The 21991-nt window shown below is 38.6% G+C and overlaps 3 protein-coding genes and 1 pseudogene across 3 annotated transcripts; 1 reads left to right on the top strand and 3 right to left on the bottom strand.

Annotated features, from left to right (window-relative positions):
• Positions 1-9874: 9874 nt before the first annotated feature.
• LOC149099100 (uncharacterized) lies at positions 9875-12082 on the top strand. Its single transcript, XM_089278760.1, has one exon. It carries the CDS (start codon positions 10126-10128, stop codon positions 11533-11535), a length of 1410 nt encoding a protein of 469 aa, XP_089134886.1. The 5' UTR covers positions 9875-10125; the 3' UTR covers positions 11536-12082.
• A 1125-nt stretch (positions 12083-13207) lies between these two features.
• On the bottom strand, positions 13208-14930 carry LOC110047780 (uncharacterized). The gene has a single exon (XM_020753520.2). It carries the CDS (start codon positions 14850-14852, stop codon positions 13284-13286), a length of 1569 nt encoding a protein of 522 aa, XP_020609179.2. The 5' UTR covers positions 14853-14930; the 3' UTR covers positions 13208-13283.
• A 96-nt stretch (positions 14931-15026) lies between these two features.
• On the bottom strand, positions 15027-16278 carry LOC149099101 (uncharacterized). Its single transcript, XM_089276754.1, has one exon. The coding sequence runs from the start codon at positions 15654-15656 to the stop codon at positions 15027-15029; it is 630 nt and encodes a 209-aa protein (XP_089132880.1). The 5' UTR covers positions 15657-16278.
• Positions 16279-21777: 5499 nt separating this feature from the next.
• LOC149099102 (uncharacterized) overlaps positions 21778-21991 on the bottom strand; it is a 1037-nt pseudogene continuing 823 nt past the window's right edge.

The raw sequence follows: 21991 nt of genomic DNA on the forward strand, positions 1-21991 counted from the left end.
TGTTTACTATGCTAACAAACTAACTAACCTATAACTACCTAACCAACTAACTAAATTAACTAACGATTAAACTGAAACTAAAAGGACGAAAGGGACGCCATATTGAAAAATAAAATATCCGTTGCCCATTACCTGCCCTCCCACCCTAGAAAAGTAATTGTCGTAAACGTTGTTCATTTACAATACATTAGTTTACTGTGATACAATGCCTAACAATTCCAATTCCGTTTTCTGACCATAGTGCTATTTTTGGGGTAAGAAAGCTACACAGGATGAAACGCCCTCCACCAAAAATTATTGAAACGAGAAATTATAAACATTATAATCCAGCATTGTTCCGTGACGACCTAAAATACATCCCATGGGAAATCATCGAACTCGAAGAAACACGAGAGGGTAGTTGGAACGCCTTTAAAGACCTTTTTCTAACAGCTGCCGACAAACACGCACCCATTGTTACGCGTCGCGCCCGTGGATATTCAGTGCCGTGGTTAACAAGCGATCTAAAGAAACTTATGCAAGAGCGTGATTACCACCACAAAAAGGCCCTAAGTACAAACAAAGAACAACATTGGAGCAATTATAAGCGGTTACGCAACACCATAAACACAAGAATGTGTGAAGAAAAAATTGACTATTATGCAAATCAACTGGCGGATGAAAAAGACCCAAAGGTGATGTGGCGAACTTTGCATAAAATCGTCCCCCAAAAAATCAAATCAGTACCTTCAAGCAGTGATGGTCTTACAGCCTCAAGATTCAATGGCTTTTTTACATCGATTGCAAACTCTCTGAGCAGCCATTTTGAACGTTGTACTCTGCCAAAAGTTATGTCAACTAGAGTTGAACAAGACTTTGTCCTTGAAGAGGTGTCATCCGGATTTGTTCAAAAAGAATTGCTCAAAATGAAGTCAACTAAAGCTACTGGCCTCGATGGAATTCCTGCTCGATTACTGAAAGATGCAGCAAATGAAATATCTAGACCAGTCGCCTACCTCATAAATTTAACAATTTCTACCTGTATGATACCATCTGAATGGAAAACTGCGAAGGTAACTCCAATATACAAATCGGGCGATAAGAGCGACCCAAATAATTATCGTCCGATTTCAGTCCTTCCGTTGATTTCTAAAGTAATGGAACGAGCAATTCAATCACAGCTTGTAGCATTTCTAATCAGAAACCATTCCTTGTCAGTTCATCAATCAGGATTCCGTAAGAAACACTCCACTGAAACAGCCACTGTACACTTTGTTGATCACATTTTAGAACAAATGGATAAACAGATGATTACCGGGTCTATTTTTATAGACCTAAAAAAAGCGTTCGATCTCGTTGACCACCTCTGCCTGCTCCACAAACTAGAACATTATGGAATTAGAGGGAAAAGTTTGAAATGGTTCGAAGACTACCTTACAGCTCGATCCCAGAAGGTCAAATACAACCAAGACGAATCATCGAGCTTAACTATTAGTTATGGGGTTCCCCAAGGATCCATACTGGGCCCGATACTATTTGTGATATACATCAATGATCTCCCGCAAAGTCTACTGAAGTCACAAATAGGCATGTATGCCGACGATACTGTTATATATTTCTCTGATTCCTGTCCAGATATCATCAAGCAGGTTCTTCAAAACGATCTTACCAATGTTGAGAAATGGTTAGTAAGCAACAGGCTGATACTTAATCAGAGTAAAACTAAATGGATGCTGTTTGGAACTAGGCAAAAACTAGAACACTGTCCAGACTATAAAATAGAGCTTCACGGGAAAAACATTGACAGAGTATCAAGCTTCTGTTATTTAGGGGTAACACTAGATGAAAATCTGTCATGGAACGAACATGTAGAATTGATTTGTAAGAGAGTAAGAAAACGTCTCGGCCTGCTGTCACGCATACGACCCTACCTTACTCTAAAAGCTGCTAAATGTGTGTATAATTGTTTAGTTCAGCCGATTTTTGATTACACTAACATGGTATGGGATGGGCTGTCAATCGGTTGCAGTAACAGCTTGCAACGTGTGCAAAACAGAGCAGCACGCATTATACAAAGGAGGGCAACAACCGAAGGATCTTTTAAAATGTTAGGGTGGGTGGATTTGGAAACCCAAAGAAAAGCCCACAAATGCATTTTAGTTTTTAAATGTTTAAATAATTTAGCTCCTCCATATTTGTCGGATTATTTTATTAGAAATTGCAACGTTCATTCTTACAACACGAGGACAAGGAACGACATGCACTTGCCGAAACCCAAGTTAACGCTAGGGAAAAGGACTTTCAGATACTCTGGTGCGCTTCATTTTAATAATTTACCCACTACAATAAAAGAAGCAACATCGCTCCCCATTTTTAAAAATCTTCTTAGACTTTATTTTAGAGAGTAGTTTTTATTTTTAATTTTTTATAATTGTAAACGTTAATCTCTATGTATAGAAATTTAATGTAGTCTTAATTTACGCAGGGCCCCTTTTGATACCAGCCAAGTGCTGATTGGGCCACCCTGCCTAAATAAAGTTGACCTTGACCTTGATTAGTTAGTGTGTTACAACGTGCGGAACAGCTGGCATGACGGCGATGATGGAGTCATGCAACATGGTGGCCATACTCCAGCTAATAGGCTGACAGAGACATGCACCCTCGGTTTGTAGCGTCCCTCTTTGATATTGGACATCCATGCTATGGTCAATTGACACCTGTCAAAACAAGGTATCCGTTGACCAGTATCACATGACCACATGGCGGGCTCAAGTTTAAAGCTTGTTGGTTGTTTGGAAGCGGGAAACACTAACCTGGGATTATAAAATTTAATCGAAGTATACAAATCACTGCTTTTGTTTTGTGTATTTTGAGGACCTTGAGATTATTCAAACTCGAAACAAGGCCAAACAACAGAAACAAAAAACCTCACTGTAAAGTTAAAAAACTCAAATCAAAATTCTTGCTTATCCTGGGTTAGCTTAATCGGGCTTTGAACAACCCAGCTCAGGAGCTCCGCTTTTAGGCTTGGCTAAAGGCTTGGCCTTCCCTAAATCTATATATTAAAGTTGAATGAACAAGCTTTCTGTCGGTATATGATGAGGTGCATTTTAGTTTGATAAATGCAGCAAAATAGATATGATAGGATGCGAAAATACCGAGTCAAACGACCGTGGAGAGGATTTTAGGTAAGCACTTTCTTTGAGGTTTTTATTGGAGTGGGATGAACTTAATGAAAATTCGAAATGATATGATGGCATTTCAAAGTCCATTTTCATTAGATATGTATTTATTCTTTGCTTTTGTCTTCTCTCTGCAAAAATAAATCATGGCCCTTTTAGCCCACCATTAGTGACAAGAAGGAAAGATTTGCTATTGGAAAGTACCAAAAGCTGAAGAAGGAAAGGGCAAATTCCCTTATTCAAGCATCACTTCAGGTAGATACACAAATAAGTGAGCTCAACAGGCAACTAGAATCTAAAAGAGCCAAAATTGATGCATTGGGGAAAAAATTACACAGCACAGAAGAAATTGTACTGAGACGAAAATGAAAGGTTGGTTCACTTCTCTGTATATGTTGTATAGTAAAACCCCCCTTATAACAACCTAGAATTTTCAAGGTCAGGCTGAACAGGTCCTATAGTTTTTCACAATTCAGGCTCATTAGGAGAAAAGGTTCTTATTTTTCAGAGGTTGTATATATACATTTTTTTAATTTCACATGGTCAAAACTGGGTGTTTGTTAACTGCATGGCTCCGATGATATAACAATCAAGGTCCAGGAAGGAGATCAATACATTTTTATATTTTGTTTTATAACATATTTTAAATTGTCTATATCGCACTGTAGCTTTATGGAAAACATATTTCTGGTGAAAATCCAAAGAAATGTAAATCAAAGAAATCATATACCCAATACCTTTTTGTGAGAAGTTTATCACACAATTAAAATCCGGAATTTACACCATCAAAAGTGGATTGGTTTAGTTGTATAAGAACCTATCTTTCGTTGCCAGGCACAACAGGTTCTTATACTTTTGGGTATATAAATGCTAAATTTCAGCCTGTAGGTTCTTAAGTTGCTAGGTTTTTATATGCGAGTTTTTATTGCATTCATGTTGTGAGATGACATCAAACAGCAAGGCAGACTGTTTACATGAAGGTTCTCTTTATTGCTTAGCTAATTATAATAGGTGGAGCCTTGGGTTAGCTGTATTAGGCTATGAACCTTTGGCATGCAATTTTTCAAGGATCTCAGAAATTCAAAAGCTGTAAAATTTTGAATGATTTCCATATATGAAAGTTGAACAGCCAAATTGATTTCCAAGTATTTTAACTTTGAATCATGAACAGATAACTGAGCTTAAAGTTGCTGGTGATGAGAATGAGTGTCCAGCAACCCACACTAGAATGCCCATGACCTCAATGCCTCATGACCGATGACCTCAAACAAATGCTCTAGTACTGTATTGTTATTATTAGTTTGTGATCAACAGCAAAACATTCTTTTATGAAAAAAGGTTTTTTAGAAGTTAACATCTGAACTCAAACAAATATTTTTATTTAGTTTATTGTTGTCAAGGTTTAAGCTGTAGCAAAACTTGTTGTTTATGAGGAAAGGTTTCAGAAAACTGTATTTATTACACTGTATCGCTAGCATATAATTAATTAATTTGTCATTTGTTGTTTGAATTCTTAGAGAATTTACACTTGGCACTTGAAAAAAAGGGCAAGACTCTGCATAAAAAGGAAAAAAATTATTTGTTATATTGTCATTGAAAAGTTTTGCAAGACTTGTTCTTGTGAAAGCTAACGTCTGAACTCAAACAAGTGTTTTTAAATGGTTTATTGTTAAGGTTTGAGCTGCAGCAAAACCTGATATTTATGAGGACACGTTTCAGAAAACTGTATTTATTACACTATATGGCTAGCATATAATTAATTAGTTTGTCATTTGTTGTTTGAACTCTTAGAGAATTTACACTTGGCACTTGAGAAAAAGGCCAAGACTGCATAAACAAGAAAAAATTATTTATTAAATAGTCATTGAAACGTTTTGCAAGATTTTAAAATAAACACAAGGTTCAATAACTCTTTTTCTGGTTTTTCCCACATGGAATAGAACATTCAATTTAAATAACTATGTAAATTATTACGTTATAATTATTATTGTTCCTGAAAAGCACCATAGGGAAGGTTCAATAAAGTATTCATTCGTGCATTCATTCATTCATTCATTCACTCATTCATTCATTCCTAGATTCATCGTTGCTCCCTAACGTAACATTTTTTCAATTTTAGCCTTATAGTTTAAAATTTAATTTCCTTCAATAATTTTGGTATTGTTTGAAAGCTATTAGTGTCCTCTTTTATTGGTATGAAGATCGTTGAATTTACTTTTTGTTGGGCTGAGTAAGAGGCGAAATGAACAAAAAATGTTATGTTAGGGAACATAGTCGTGGATTTGCCTAGCTTTTATCCCAGAAATCCAGAATTATGTGCTATCAGCGTTATAGAAAAGCGTCAACAAAGTGCACATATGCCGTGGAACTTCCACAGAAGTTTTAGTTTGGAAGAAAAGGCGAGAAAAAAATTGTAGCGTTTTGATATACTTAACACGGTCAAGTAGAGGTTTCAAGAAATGAAAAAGTCCGCAAAGGTTGCACTCTCTAAGGGAAATTGTTATTACAGTATTTCAATTTAACGAATCGTATTGAAACTCATTGGGATGGTAGCTATATGTATTAAGAAGGTACCACGAAAGTTTCAAGGCAATCAATTGGTTTGTTTTTTAGATATAGACATTTTTGTGACAACTATTCAATAACGCATACAGTGTTAACTTCCGGTTTTGAAGGTATTCTATCAAATTTGGTGTGTGGAGCCTAGTGTTGTCTAAATACTACAGCAGTGGCTGCGCGTGGTTTGCTGGGAAGAACTGACAAAAACATTTGCCATTTTTTGGCCACCAAGGTGGCCGTTTATTTTTATAACAATAAACTTTTACTCTGAGAAACATTAAACAATCAAAATCATTCCCAACAAAGGTGGGGGAGTACCCGCACAAATATTCAAAAAATACCATTTTCCCTATCCCAAGGGAGGGTGGGTGGGAAATTACGAACTGCGCGTAAAGCACGAGTGTTTGGGAAAAGAGGACAGTAGCCTGGCCTCGTCTGCTTAAATATAGGTTTTCCAAGGACCCAGATGTCCCCCCAACCCTTTGCTGGGAGACTGGCACTAACCAGATGCATAAAACCATTTATTCCCCAGTGGGGTGAATAAATCTCCTTTCTTTAATAGCCTGCATAAGCCATTTCTTTTAAGTGACAGAAAAAAAGATACAGTGCGAAAAAAATGCTGCTATAAGATTTAATTGTTAATAACTATTTCTCGCATTCTAAGCTTCCTTGTTATTTAACAGCTAATGCATGTAATGGTAGAGTTGTAAGGCTACAAAATAAATTTCTACGAGGATTATCAAACCGACGATCGTGATACCTTCCTCTGCGTGTTAGGCGTGGCCCACATAGCATCTAATGACGCAAAGTTACGACATTTTCATTTTTAGTTTTAAGTTTCTACGTCATTTCGTTCCTCCTTTTAGTTGTGTATGTGTTGTGTTGCGTTACTTACACTGGTCATACAATGTAGCTAACTGATAACGATGCACTTCATCATCATCTTCCTTTTGTTGTTCTGGGCACATGCCAAAAAATCCACCCTTATCCTTCACCTTCAAGTGCTGTAATTTAGACTAATTTGTGGCATTGTGTGTCGTGTTAGGTCGCCTTGCACAATTCAAACGGAGATTGTGTTCCCACTTTTCACGGAGATCTTTTTTTCACGGAGATCTGTTAATGTGGATTGTCTAAATTGCTATGTGCACAGAAAATATTACGCCTCCAAAATAAACACGTACTTGCTTGAAATAATCGCGTTGCTTATCTTAAACATGCACACAAGAATATTGTGCTCTTTCTTAAAACAGAGATTTCTCCTTATCGGCCACGCCCTCTGAGGTCTTTCTCCATTTGCCGGCATCCCTCACCCCAAAAGGGCGTACACAGAACGCATTCCCTTTAAAGTCCAATGGGCATTGTTCACACAGTATGTGACCAACATAAGCACATCAAGTATGGCACACAAGATCTCGTGATGCATCTTGAAAATCTAGTTCGCCTTCTTCTAAATGATTTCTGTTATCTCGATTTCTGAATAGAAAACAACTTCAAATTGTATACCTGTTTGTATCTGGGAAGCTACGCCGTTTACGCATCAATTACTTAAGGGTAACTACCCCAGGACCACTCAGAGAGTAATCAGGCAACGAATTGTGATAGAAACGGTTTTTACGTATTCTGGGTAATATTGGGTAAAACCCTGCATATGCAGCTGATCGCATCATGATTCAAATTTTTGAGGTTACTGATGATCTAGAGAGGTGCTTTCAGTTTTTCCCTGTTCGTTTACGCATAATTTTTGGTTAAACTCAAGCAAACCATATATCTCTGAAATGGTCATAAAATGTGGAATTTGTTTAGCACGTGAGAAGCTTTAAACTCAAAACTATCAATGCTCACTTCGCTGAGTTACCTTGCTTCACATCATCTTCTACAACCACACAAACCCTACAGTATCTTTCAGCACTTGATAGGCTAACAAATAGTGTCGGGCATTAAGCTAGGATCTCCCTATTAGTTTATGAGGAAATAATCTTTGAAGTTGACCAAAATAACTTGAAATGTTCGTTTTGCGCCATGCAGAGAGACAACAAAGTAAAAATATTTCTAATTTTGTAAAAGCCCAGCAGACTATGGTACCCTATCAAGTGCTGAATTATATATCTGTTATTCAATGAAACAAAAAAAAAACTTTTGCAGATTGTAGGAGTTTTAATCCCAGTAAAAATGTCAAACGCCATGACATGCAATCAACGTAAACGCAGTGGAAGTTCTTTACAACAATAGTAAACCTTTCAGAAAAAGAAAAACTTCACTGAACAACTGTTTCAATAATTGTTGTTGAAGGTTCCAGTGCAAATCAAAACACTATGCGAAACTTAGACGATGAAAAGAAGACGTCAAATCAGTTTGCTAACTTTTTAACTTTACGAAACGCGTGTCCTTCACTAACATGTCTAACAGCAATCTTCTCTGGCAAATAAAAACTTTAGCGTTGCTCCAATAAAAGGAGACACTAAAACTGCAGAGAACTTCAAGAAAGCCATGAAGAGTGTTAAGTGTTAATTTGAAGACTTACGTTATGGGTCTCAAAAATAACCAAACAACAACAACGACTGCCAGTATTCCTCTTGAGAAGAACATAAAGGTAATGCTGCAGCTCTAATAAAAGAAAAGTCTCTTGCTAGACAATACCTGAAGAAAGTCACAAGGAATTGTTCCGGTATGACTACTTCGTGATAGCTTTCTAAATCTTCTTCTTTCTGTCCTTATCTTGTCACAGATTTGAAGAGGCGTGAATCTGTCAAGAACGGCTTTCGCAGCAAGGTTTTCGCCAAGGCGCTTCATAACTGATGCTCACTCGATGACTGCAGTTGTCCTGACCAAATCTTCAAAGAGAGTTACGAGTGCGTTAGTCTGCTCATCTGAGAATGCCCCACCTCTATGAGAACTTGCTGTGAAAAGTGTTAATGTCTTTTCTGCGTTCTCTTCTTTCTGTGTAAATCTCTCTAGTTTTTGGTCCACAGTTTCTTCTTCAGTAGGAAGTTGAATAGATTGGTCATCAGTTCCTGCTCCAAACAGTGAGCGTACTTTGTCACGAACTTTTGTCACCATAATATCCTTGAGAATAGGATGATCCTTTATTTTTAGTCATGTTTCTTCGATTGTAATGTGCTTTCTCCCAATGTTGGTCATGAAACACTCGCGAATTGCCTCATCCTCTTCTTTACTCCACACGTGCCAGTTTGAACTCCCTTCTCCTTGGCTTTCTGATTCTCCTGGTTGTTCTTTGGGCGTCTTGTCATTTTCAGTTTCATCGTTGGATGGGCTCGGCGAACCTTGGAAAATAATTTGAAGTGATTCTGATTTTTCTTTTCTGTCTGATCAGGTAAAACTTCTCTGCCGTCTTTGGATTATGGCTCATAAGGTCTGCTAAGTTGTTCTTTAGGTGGGCGTGGTCACTGTGGACAGCAGAAACAGCGGCCTTTCTGAAAGACGTTGCACTCACATGCTCAGCTTTGCCAGTGGACCTTTGCCAGAAGGAGTTGATCTGTGCTGTTATCATTGACGATGTCATAGCTTTCGCTGACCAGCTTACGAAAACACGATCTTCATTTTCCCTGGTTACGCCCATCAAACGGTGGTGCATGAAAGAAACAAAGGCTAGGAGCCATTTTTGGACGGACGAACTCAAAACAACAGTGGCCGGGCCATGGTATTTCATTGTTTTGTGTTTTAGTACATCAACAACGAGCTGATTGCCCTCATTCTCTGCCTTTCTCAACTCGCCAAGCGTCATGCTTGATAACGGCCCAGATCGACAAGCGTTGTTTATGCAGATGGTTGTAAGTAGGTAGTCTCAGACAAGGCAATATTCAGCTTGTGTGGGCTGGATGTTTTCTCTTCACATCCCCGTGCACTGGCCAAGAGTGGAGATTGCGTTTCGTACCAGATCTGACTTATCAAACGCTTGGATGTCTTTAGGCGTGACGAGCTTTTCCAGGTATTCAAGTTGTTTTTCCCATCTTCTTTGGGCTATGGGTGCGTTGTAAGAACTCATCCATTCCAAGACCTGTTCTTTCACTTTCCGAGCATCCTCTTGGCTCTTTAGGATGTTGCTGGAATTTTCAACCATTAAAAGTGAAGAAACTTTGACAGAGATCTGAGATATGTTTTGCAGGTGCCAGGTCGTCGCTGCTTTTCAAGGGGTGAAAGCCATTTATCCCGAAGCGCCTTTACACTGAGTGTTGAGGTTGCGGTCAGATGTTTGGGATCGATGGTTTGGATTATGGCAAAGATCTGTGAGGTGTACTGTTTAGCAGTCTTCTCTTGACGTCCACCATCAATTCTTAGTTTTCACTCACGTGACACTGGCCATAGCAATGGTTGCTATCCACCATCTTTGTGTCCCTCGAGTGTAAACAATCTAAGAAGCAAAGAGACGTGAATGTGATAGTTCGAGATGGTCCACTGTATTGTAGTTGGTTGTGGGAGCAAAAGTGGCAAGCACAAGATAAATTTTAGCAAAATACCGAAGATTGTGACAAATCAAGGCGAGGAATGGGAAGAATTAACGAGGGAGAGAAGAAATCGATGGATTTCTGCGGTGAGTCGAGGTGACACCGAAGCAAAGAATGTCCTTGAAAGCAAGCGTGTTTGTGGTTGTCATTTTGTTTCAGGGAAGCCTGCACCTCCCTGGGACAAGCACAATATTGACTGGGTTCCCACTTTAAACCTCAGTAAAAAAGAATACAAGGAATCCGAACAGAAAGAACAACAACAGAAGGCTGCAGGGGAAAGAGCTGAAAGAGCAAAAGAACGCCGGAAGCGAAACATTGAGCAACAAGAAGCCGAAGTTGCTGAGAAAAAAAAGCATCTTAATCAAAGCGGCAATCGTGTAGTTAATATCCCTTTCTCCGAGGCGAGTACGAGTACAGAAGCTGGTAATGCTGATACTGCGGAAGCTATGTTAATAGAGCAACAGGAGGCATCGTGTAGTGGAGCTACGAGCGAAGGAACAGAAGAATTTGTTCATGATGTCGAGTCTTCAAAAGACGCTGCAACACAAACTGAAGAGTTCGAATACATGTTTTTTAAGCCCATTTACCAAGCAGCGGACAGGGAGTATTTTAAATCCAATGATAAAGTGCACTTTTACACAGGATTGCCATCCTACCAAGTTCTTTTAACAACATTGAATCATGTTGCACCGCACTTGAATCGTCGCTCACAGTCGCTGGATCCTTTTCAGGAATTTGTGATAGTTTTAATGAAACTCCGTCTCAATGTGCCTTTTCAAGATCTGGCTTACCGATTCATGGTATCAGTGCCTACTGTTTCTCGGATCTTTTGGTCATGGATCAATGCCATGGACAACAGATTGAGTCCACTCATTCACTGGCCAGAGAGGGAAAATCTTTGGAAAACAATGCCAATGTGCTTCAAATATGCATTTGGAAACAAGGGAACAGTAATAATTGATTGTTTTGAGGTATTTATTGAAAAGCCCACAAATTTAATGGCAAGAGCACAGACATTTAGCTCTTACAAACATCACAACACCATCAAAATTTTAATTGGAATCACACCTCAAGGGACTGTTTCATTTGTCTCTGAAGCATGGGGAGGAAGAACCTCTGATAAGTTTCTTACAGAAAACTGTGGATTCCTTGAAAAACTCTTGCCTGGGGATATGGTCATGGCAGACAGGGGCTTTACTGTCAATGAGAGTGTGGGACTAAAACAGGCGAAACTGGTCATTCCGGCGTTCACTAAGGGGAAGTCCCAGCTGGACCCTGTAGATGTCGAGAAGACAAGAGGAATTGCCAGTGTACGCATACATGTCGAAAGAGTCATTGGACTGTTGCGCTGAAAATATACAATTTTAGAGGGAACCCTTACCACAGATTTCCTAAGGGGCAACCCTAATGGATTGCCTGAGGCACAGGTTCTGATCATAGACCGCATAATTAGGGTTTGCTCTGCACTTGTAAATTTGTGCCCCTCCATAGTTCCATTTGACCAGTCATGGGGTAGTAAAAGTTAATTATGTTCACTAGCCAAAGCGGAGTTGAGGCCCTGCCAGGGGGGGGGGGGGGAATCCTGTGTCGCTTGTCTAAATTTGAAAATGTCCCAGTATTGCTGTTTTATCGCACTTCCCATCGCTGTCGGTACTTGAATTGAAGTAAGATGGCTTGTCCTTGTTGTAATTTCAGTATTTCCAAAAAAAACTGTTGTTTGTTTTCATTTTATTTATGTGCTGTCGCTACCTTTTGGGCTGTGTCACTTGTTGGAATTTACCCTGATAAGGCCTCAGAGTCTGCTCTCTGACCACACATTGAATTTCAACATTTTGTTTACTTAATTATGTCTTGTAATGTTATTGTAAATAATTATTTTTCTTATATTGATACAAACATAACATGAAAACCACTGATAAGAATTCATTTTTTCCAAGTTAGAAGCAACTGATTACATCTTGTAATTGTTATTTGCTGTTTTTTGGAAATTTAAAAAATAGTTAAGGTTTAAAATAGGTTCCTGTTTGTCATAAACTACAGTAGCCTGGTGCTACTTGAAGAATATTGATACTTTGTAAGGACTCAAAGACTGCAAATTACAATTAATAATAATTATTAATTAATACAGCTACATGCATCATTTTTTGAGAATAAACCACTAAGTTATTTTAAAAGCGGAAGGTAGAGTACTGTAAGCTCATATTCAGGACATGCAGTTACACTGCAATGGACCAAACTGCTAATTCTTCATCAATTTCTCAACCAGAAGCTGTTTTCAAATTTAATAACAAAGCAAGTGTATGAATAAACAAAACTGCTACCTGCAGGGTGCAAAGAAATTGAATTTTTCCAGGTAGTACTTTGGGCAAGCTGTAGTCAGGACATACAGTTGTACTAGCCCAAAGTCATTTCAAATAGCAAAAAAACCTTAGAAGCACGATTTTTTTTTCTTAAAGAATTTACCAGAAAACTTTTGATGGCATTGTACGACAAGTGACAGATCAAATCCACTAGCCTGACTGCAAAATTCACTAGCCCTGGGCTATCAAACATGTACTTCTTTGCAAGCTGCTTACGCTTAGCATATTTTAAAGCATCAGATTTTGATTTGACTTTTACAACATTGTATTTGGTTTTGTACAGTTTGTGAAAGCATAATCTAAAGTTTGCAGTGCAGTCAGGTAACCTCAAAACATTTTCTTGTTAAAACAAATCTATGCACCTGGTCAAATAAGGTTGAACTTTTGTAGTATGATAACCAATTTTGCCATTTTAGAGGCACATGAAAGTCAGAGAGGCCATGGGTCTATTCCTGAAATGAGATCTCAAACTGAGGGCTAAGCCTTTGCTAACACACATGCATGGATATACATGTATCTCCAACTACAATTGAAGGGGTGAATGGAAATTAGGCCTTAAGTAACACTTGATGAAATGACACACTTTCCTTTTGTTTCACAAACAATAATACAAGGGAAATAGAAGGAGAAATGCACTTGTTTTTGCAGATGTCACTTAGGGTTTTTCATACACCCCTTCAATTTTAAGTTGCAAACAGTAAGACAATCTACTTATGTTTAACTTTGAATAAAACTGGCATTTAAAAAATTGGGAACATGTTCAATTTTTTGTCTTTGAGACAAGCTGCTAGATGCAGACGCATTCTTCGAACATCAAAAGTGACATGCATGGGGTCTGTCCCTAAAGCTAAAGAGACAGCAAACACAATGGCAAAAACACCACAGTCACTATCATTGGTCTGCTGCTGCACAGGAACAAATTCTAGTGAAACCAAATCTCCACCTAACAGGTCATTGGTCTGATCCTCTATTTCCTGACTAATGACATCATGGAATAGGCTGTCGTACAGGTGTACTTTCCCAGGCAAACATCCTATGTTACTAATACAGACCCAGTGATTACTGCCTGTATGAAGAATCTGGACAAATTCACCTGAAACAACGTCAAAGTTCCGTACACATCCAAGGGTTGGACGTTGTAGGCCCTCGAGTAGTGGGTTGATGTCTTGTATAAGCACTTGTGCTGCTTGTACAATGTCACCATTAAGCCAACCGGATGAATCATTAATTATATCATAGTCTGAATCTTGAAGCTTTGCTAGGGGACCATATTTGTCAACAGTGCCTGTAGTTTCCTTAGTGATCTCAATTTCATCATCACTGACGCTGCTTGAATCACTTAAAACACTCGAATCTGCTGAAACTGGGGATGAACGAGCAGCAAAAGAAGTAGAAGTAGTAGGTTTAGTCCCTAGATTAGGTTTTTGTTTTTTCTTGCAAACCTCGCACTGCCAAGTTGTCTTAGCATTGTTTGGCATCCTTTTCAGCCCCAAACAACTCAAATGAAAATAGTGTCCACTCCCGCAGCTTGTTCCATGACACTCGAGTAATCTGTCAGTTGGGGTTGCACTGACATTACAAATACAAATGTTGCTACATTCCATGGCAGCCTGGTTGACTGCAGGTGGCTCTTTGCTTTTTTCTGTTTTTCTCCTTTGCTTGAACTGTGGCAATCTACTACAGTATGGGCAGTACCATGTCTTCAACAATGGCACCTCAACAAGTGACAGACATGTGGTGTGGAATTTACCATAAGGGCAGTCCACATTACTACATGAGATTACATGATCACTGGGCTGGCCTCTGCAAAAGCAAATGCCACTGTCACTGGGAACACTTGGAGGTGTATCACATCTCCTCGTGAACCACCTCCCTAAGATCTCAGGCAGAATACACATTCTCCAAAAAGCTTCAAGTTTCTTTAAAACTGTTTCCAAGTGCAGCGTGTCGGGGTAAATTCTGTCTGTCATTAAGTGTGCATTTAAATGGGAGTCAATTCCACAGACAACAAAGTCACAATGCATTCTTTCCGGTAAGGTAAACAACTGCTGTTGAACCTGGAAGTAATAGTTGTGATTTCTTTTTAGCTTAAAGAAGCCATTGACTTTTTCCAAACAAGAGCTCTTTTCTTCGACATACTTTTCAAAGTCCCCATTTTGGATGCAAATGGGGCATTTAACTTCGCCACATCCCAACCCACAACAATCGCATGATGTTAAAAAGTCTGGTGTGGCATGGAGGAAAGGGTACTTCTTATTAATAAACAACCCAGACCGTGTGAGTTGAAAGTTAATGTGGGTGTTTTTCATGTGGGCTTCATATGCTCTTATAGCATAATCTTCATATTTGCAGCCATGCTTGATTGCTTTGGTGTTAATTTTGTAAAGGTGTGGATAGCAAATGGACTTAATTAATGATTGTTAAGGTTGAGCAACATTACTGCGATACACTGCACCACTAACTGAGGCCCATATTCGACCTGCTCAATGCCTAAAAAATCCTGAGCCCTTAGCTTGGTCACGCATGTCCTGTTCAACTATGTTTATGTTTTCGTCTGACACATTGATCATGACTTCCTTGCACTTCTCCAGCAGTTCTGGATAATCAAGATCTAAGTTGCTGGGGTCATAAAGATCTGAAATAACAGGCACGTTTCGGCTTTTTGCGACAAACTGCTCGGCATACGGATCTATTAAGCTAAGAACTGAAGCCTTTGTCTCACACTTGTTTAGCTCTTCGTAGAAGCTGTCCATTTCCGCTTCAGAAATCGGATGTGATGGAATGGCGGTACTTGTTGTAACATTGCTGTGTTGACCTTCATGGCAACTCATCACTGTATTTAGTGAATCAATTTGAGTGTCAAGGTTTTCCTTGAGCTTTTTAGCAGAGCTAAAATCAATATTCCTCACCCTTTCATAGGAAACTTTGCTCACATAAGTTGGCAAGAGCCACGAACACTTCACTTGCATGCATGCCATCTTCCCATTGACAAGTGTCCAGCATTCGATGTAAAACATGGCGCTGGCAACATGAGAACACGATTCGGTGAGCCCAGCTTTACATCCTAAACAGTGAGCTGAGAGAATTGTTCCATCGGTATCAGCAATATCCATACATTTACCAGAGGATCATTCACACGCTGCTAATGACAAACTTTAGCAACAACCACATACTTGCCGGAAATCACTTTTCCTTGTACCGAAGCCAGAAACCCCGACACTACTTGATTATACACTTCCAGGCTTTTGTAATTTTTAAACTGATCGTTCGTGTAGAAACTTGTTAGTAGAACTAGGTAGCTGAATAAATCAGACTGCTCGATGGGCGGCAAACATTCAGGACCAAACTGATCGAAAGGGATATTTGCTGGGTCGACACCAACTATGGAAATCTTCTGAAGGTATCGGCACTTTACGTGGCTTTCCAATTATGCAGCGTAATCAGAGAGCGCAGGAACCTTTCCACTAAGCTTTTCGATTTCATTTCCCTCGCTTTTCGGGGCTGAATCCATGCTGAATTCACAGAACAGACCAAAGAACGCAAGAACTATACAGTGCTGACTTGCTATTATCATAAATTTCACACTCTGGAGGGGCACAAATATGGCCGACGTCCATATTTGGAAAATCTTGTGACGTCACGTGAAAACCAAGAATACCTTGTAGCCATTTCTTGAACTGGTCTAGTATCTCTTCTGTTACTGCATTGCTGCTCGCAGCAGTTCCGTTTGTTTCCATTTGCACCAGTTCTTTGAGGTATTCACTAGCGTCATCTACGTAATCGTCATCGTCATCTACATATTCTCCATCGTTATCTTCTACGTCATCACCATCGTTATCTTCTACGTCATCGCCATTGTTATCTTCTACGTCATCGCCATTGTTATCTTCTACGTAATCGTCATCGTCTACGTAATCACCATTGTCATCTACGTGATCACCATCGTCATCTTCAGCGTGATCGTCATCAAAATCTTTGTTATCGTCATCGTCAGAAGAAATTGACTGGATATCCATTTTCGTTTCTTGATGTTTCGTCTTGGTGACTTCATCTTTGTCTTCTTCATGCTCTTCGTCTTGGTCATTGGAGGAAAGTTCCTTGAATGTTGTGTGTTTTAAATATAGCCGATACCTGTGGAAAATAATTAACGTATATCAGTTGATAATACCAATATTGTACTTAAGGTCTTTTAAATTAACTTTTCCTGTTCTATTTGATTCAAGACGTCATTCTCAACCACTCGTTAACTAGAGCATGTTACATTATGCACCAACAATTAAAGATAATCCACAAACAGCTCAAACATAACTTAAGTGAGCAGTGGGAAAACAGTAGCTGTTTAAGATTAGGCATAATTAATTTAAGATTACAGTCAACCTCTGCAAAGGATTATTCTAGTGGTATGCTGGCACACAAACCTGTATTCAAAGAAACTTCAATATTACTTAAGTATATGATCTTGTAATGGTTTAATCAAGAAAATAATCCATAAGCACCTCCCTCATTCCCTGTGGGATGGCATAATTTTTTGACCCCTCCTGCCTACCTAAATTTCCAGACAGCTGGAAACCCCAAACCAGGTTTCAAGGGACAGTTGAATACTGACCCTGAATTTATCAACGAATTTCTGCAATGCCCAAACACCTGCAAACACAGTTCTTCAAGGAAATCCCAAAAAATAATAATAAATGTAGGTTGTGGTAAAAAAGATGACCCCTTTATAGGCTACTTAATTTTGTTTTGGATCACACCCCCTCTCCTACTCAGATTTCAAGGATCCAGGATTCTTCAATTCTTTCCATGAGAGCTTCTTTCATATCCCCAGTTGACGAAAATATATTCTTGCTTAAATAACAAAATTCTGATGACAACAGAAAAAGTATCCTGGACACGTTATTATGCAGTGATACCACTATAAAACTACTTGAAGTTATTTCAAATGAAATGACCAATGAAATTTATAGTGATATCCATTCCACTGGCTTACAACCTGCAAGAATTAATAGTTTTCCTAACATGCATAAGGATTGGCCCCAGGTTATCTTCCCCTTTTGGCACAGTCTCTTGTATAATTGGTACAAATACAAAATTTAGCTAAGTGCTCTCAGCACTTCTTATTCCACCAAAACACAGTGCACAGGATACCTCATTCGTTTAAGTGAATGTGCAGTTCCAGAAAATATCCATACTTCCCCCACAGAAGGGATTGAAATTTCCTTGGGGGTGGGGGATTTTGTAAGACCAAAAAATTTAAAGAAATGTATGAAGCTTAGCTGGAATTTCCAGAGGGGTGGGGAGATGTTAGAAAAAATCCCTTCTACGGGGGGGGGGGGGTCGAATATTTTCTGGAACTAAACAATTACAAATTATTTTATCAAGGAAATAAGCCCCACAGGGTCTGACCTAAAGGTCAAAACTGGAGGAAACAGTTATTTTCCATGTGCATATTCAGAAAGTACTTATGGTATGACAGAATATAGAATCTATACACTAGACAAAATCTGAAGTTGCCTAAAATGAGTACACTTTAGGTGCTGGTATGGAAAAACAGATGGATTGGTTTTGTGTCATTCATACTTTTCAAGGAATGTTTCTTAAGTAGCTGTTGTTTACAAAAATTAAATTTTGCAGGCAATCAAATCTGTTGCAATAAGCATCTTGTCCTAAAAAACATCAAACATTATCATCAAATATTGTTTTGGGTGACAATAATATTTGCCATCAACATATAGATTGTTGAGTAGTAAGGAAATAGTTAACACACCCCGAGAGTGCACTTATATAAGCACCGCCACATGGTTATTTTTTGAGAATGAGAAAGAAGTGCATAATTTTGTACTTCTCGAGTGATCTTAAAAAACCCTGAAGTGCTTAAATATAACTCAACCATGCACACAAGGAGCAAGTTGACTATTTGCTTTATAAAATGCTTAAGAAATTGCATGTAGATTCATACTCATGACATAAGCAGACATACTTTATATACTCCAACTGACCAATTGTATTGAGCATAATAATTATTCCTTGGAAATTTTATAAACAATAAAAGGAAAGCAGTAGGGATGGGTGAAGTGTCATTTACTTATGTTATATGCTGTTTTGACATTAATACCAATAGCACTTGTGGGTCATACATGGCCATACCTTTCATCTGTATGTTTCAGCTTGTGCTTTCCTTGTAGGTGGTTGTGAAGTCGGCATACAACAGTGCTACAGCCTATAAATGGACAAACTCGCCTTCTGTAGATTCGGGCAGGCTTGTTTCTTTCACCTTTTTTCTCTGATTTATTCCGTATGTCAAATATTGATAGGGCTGAGTTTGATTTTGTAGGACTCCATTTATGAACTGCTCTTAGATGACGGGGTAAATGAACTACCATCTTCTTGCATTTTGAAACTGGACAAACATGCTTCTTCCACTTTGATGTCTCTTTCCTGTTCACATCAACATCCAACATCTTGGAAATAACGACAAAAAAAATTGAATGTAAAAGGGAGCATGATGTCCCATCTATTAGCATGAAAGCTCCAACAAAACAACCATCAACAAAAATTACACCAGGAAAATTCCTAAATATCTCTATAAAATAAGAGATTTTGAGATAGGTAAGGTGTGAAATGACCTTAATTGCAGAATTTGGACATTTTTTGACAAAAAGATATTCTAAAAAATATCTTACCCCCCAAAATTCCTCAAATCCCTAATTTCATGTCTCCCCCCTTCAAGAAAAAACAATTCATATATATGTGTATGTGTGTGTGTGTTCAGGGATCTGGGAAAGGTGACAGACAGCTTGACAGACAATCTGGCAGTTGAAAACATACCACAGAACAAAGCCACATTACACGAAGACTCAACAAGAATTGGAAAGGACAGAAGCTAACTTTTTAACTTTGAAAGCATTATTCAGCTTCTGACAAATAGATAAGTTAAGTCGGATTGACTGATAATTTTGAAGAAAACTCTGATGAAAGCGATCCACAAGCTCTGGCAAATTATGGGTCGTTAGGTTTGTTATTTTGTTTACAAGTTTAATTTCGAGAAAACAGTGAATCAGGTATCGGTGATTTCACATTTTGCTGTTAATGTGCCAACCAGATTGCTATTGGTTGGTGAAACAAGGAGTCTTTTCGATCAACTTGTTCTTCATTTAAATAACAAAAACATTTCAATTCACTACAAAGCTTACGACAGAGCACGTAGTCGCGATCGTGACACGATCGACCTGGTAAATTAGTCATCTGTTTCCAAAAATCTTACGATGTCATTTCCATATGCTTTCCATATGCTGAATCTATTCATATTCTGCGTTAACATTTACTAGAGTAAGCGGGTTTTCTACAACAAAACAATTTACACACACCTTTTTAGAGCTGTCGTCCATGGACGCCATCTTGGCCGAAAAAATCGGTCATTTCCAGTTCCTCTCGCTTTACCGGAAGTTAATCATCAGAAGCTATCCCTGCTCAATTTACTCTATTTTAACAGATGAATTCGGTTAAATATAACAGTTTCAGCATTAATTTATACCCCTAACAAACATATAGTTAAAAGAAAGAAGAAAACTGCAACTACAAAAAGCAAATTTACAAGTTCGAAAACACAACACCTAGGTTACAAAAGGGAACTTGAGAAAGGTTACAAAAAGGAACAGCAAGTTACAAAAGGGAACACTCTTCTGTTCCCTTTTGTAACTTGTTCCCTAATGTAACACTGAACTTGTTACAAAAGGGAACAAATTCCCTTTTGTAACCTTCTGGATGTTACATTAGGGAACAAAGTTACAAAAAGGAACAGAAAAACATTCCCTTTTGTAACATGAATCTAATCATTCATTCATTCATTCATTCATTCACTTGTCTTACTAATAACAGAATTGTACACAACATACTTTACTGCTGTGGGACACCATGCTTGTTCCAATATCCGTAATGGAAATTTACCATTAGCACTTCAGTGTTCTTGTAAAATTTAAATACCATTGGTTGTTCTCCAGACACAATAACCTCACACCTTTTCAATGAATCCTGAAAATTCTTTTTCAAAACGCTGTTTTTGTCCACCTCAACACCATCGACATTGTTGTGTAGTCATTTAGGAGATATTAGCTTTACTGAGGCAGAGAAGTACTCCCTTTCATGTCGCATATCTAATCTGCTTTATTCATCACGATCATTCTCTATATCCAGTACAATTCTACTTTCACACAGGGCTAGTACTTTTACATCATGCAGTAGTTTCACAATATTACAGTAACGAGTGATCAGTATAATAGCATAACAATGTTGCTATGGTAATCAATACACTACAGACATCCATCCAAATACTGTGCTCTTCGAACTTTTATCTTGTGGATGAGTTCAGTATTAGTTTTGACGAATTCGTGCCCAAAGTTTGTGCGACAAATGATGTCCTCACTTAAACAGGAAAAAAGCTCTCCTGGTAAATCCATTGAAAACTCTCCAAATCACGGATTTGCTAGATTTGGTTTCACATGTAAGCGACGAATAATTTTCTGGTGAATCTTCCTCAACGCCCTAGCAACCATGCCTCTAAAAAGTAAGAGCTGCTGCACATTTTCAAATCAAGATTTCTGGCTGAACTTCTCTTCCAAAGTTTGGGTGGCACTTTTCAAGCTGCCTGAAAAATCCATTTACCCTTCTGATTCCATCGCCAGTAGAAACCTTGTCCAAGCAACTTGATTTTACTTGAACAAGAGCTGGACAATGCCATCTTGAATTTTACCTAGAGATCTCTGGGCCAGTCTCATGCACCATCCAGGGGGTGGTCCGGCCCCACTGTGAGTATCAGTCTGACACCCTTACACTTAGCTCTTGCCAGGTATGTATGGCTGGTCTACTTGCCGATTGCAATCGTGACGTTTGTGAAATGATCTTGAAGGTAATGTATTCTTTTAACTTCTGCGAATCACTTGTGACAGAGAGAAGGTCTGGCTGATTATGCCTCCTATAATCGAGGGTAGTCATGGAATGATGGCTGATATGGTAATTCCACTCAGCTTCCATTAGTTTCTCAAAATGCTCAGCATCTTCAAGGAGACCTCTATCTCTCTCAGGCAAAAAGCATCCAAAAACTTTAATTGTGAAGCCAAGGCTGTCATTGATAATAATTTCAAATTCTGGAATGAGGAAAGGGTCCAGCATCTTTTTTACAACAAATCTGTCGTTCATTAACTTCATATTCCAGTCGTTTAAGCTCTTTAGCCCTGATGTTCATTGACACAGTTCTTTGAAGTTCTTATACACGGCCTGTCGTGGCACTGGCGAATGATCTTTCACTACAGAGCGAGGAGTTTTTTGTTTCGGTTTAGGATTATCGTGAGTTCTTTTTGGCATATTCAGCACAGGTAACGTGCCAAATCTTTTCCCGTCATTTTCTCTGAATGAACTGCAAAAGAAAACAAGGTAATTTAAGTAAAGAAATACT

This window comes from Orbicella faveolata, unplaced genomic scaffold, assembly GCF_042242905.1.
Source record: "Orbicella faveolata isolate gen_17 unplaced genomic scaffold, um_ofav_v1 contig_46, whole genome shotgun sequence".
Lineage (NCBI taxonomy): Eukaryota > Metazoa > Cnidaria > Anthozoa > Scleractinia > Merulinidae > Orbicella > Orbicella faveolata.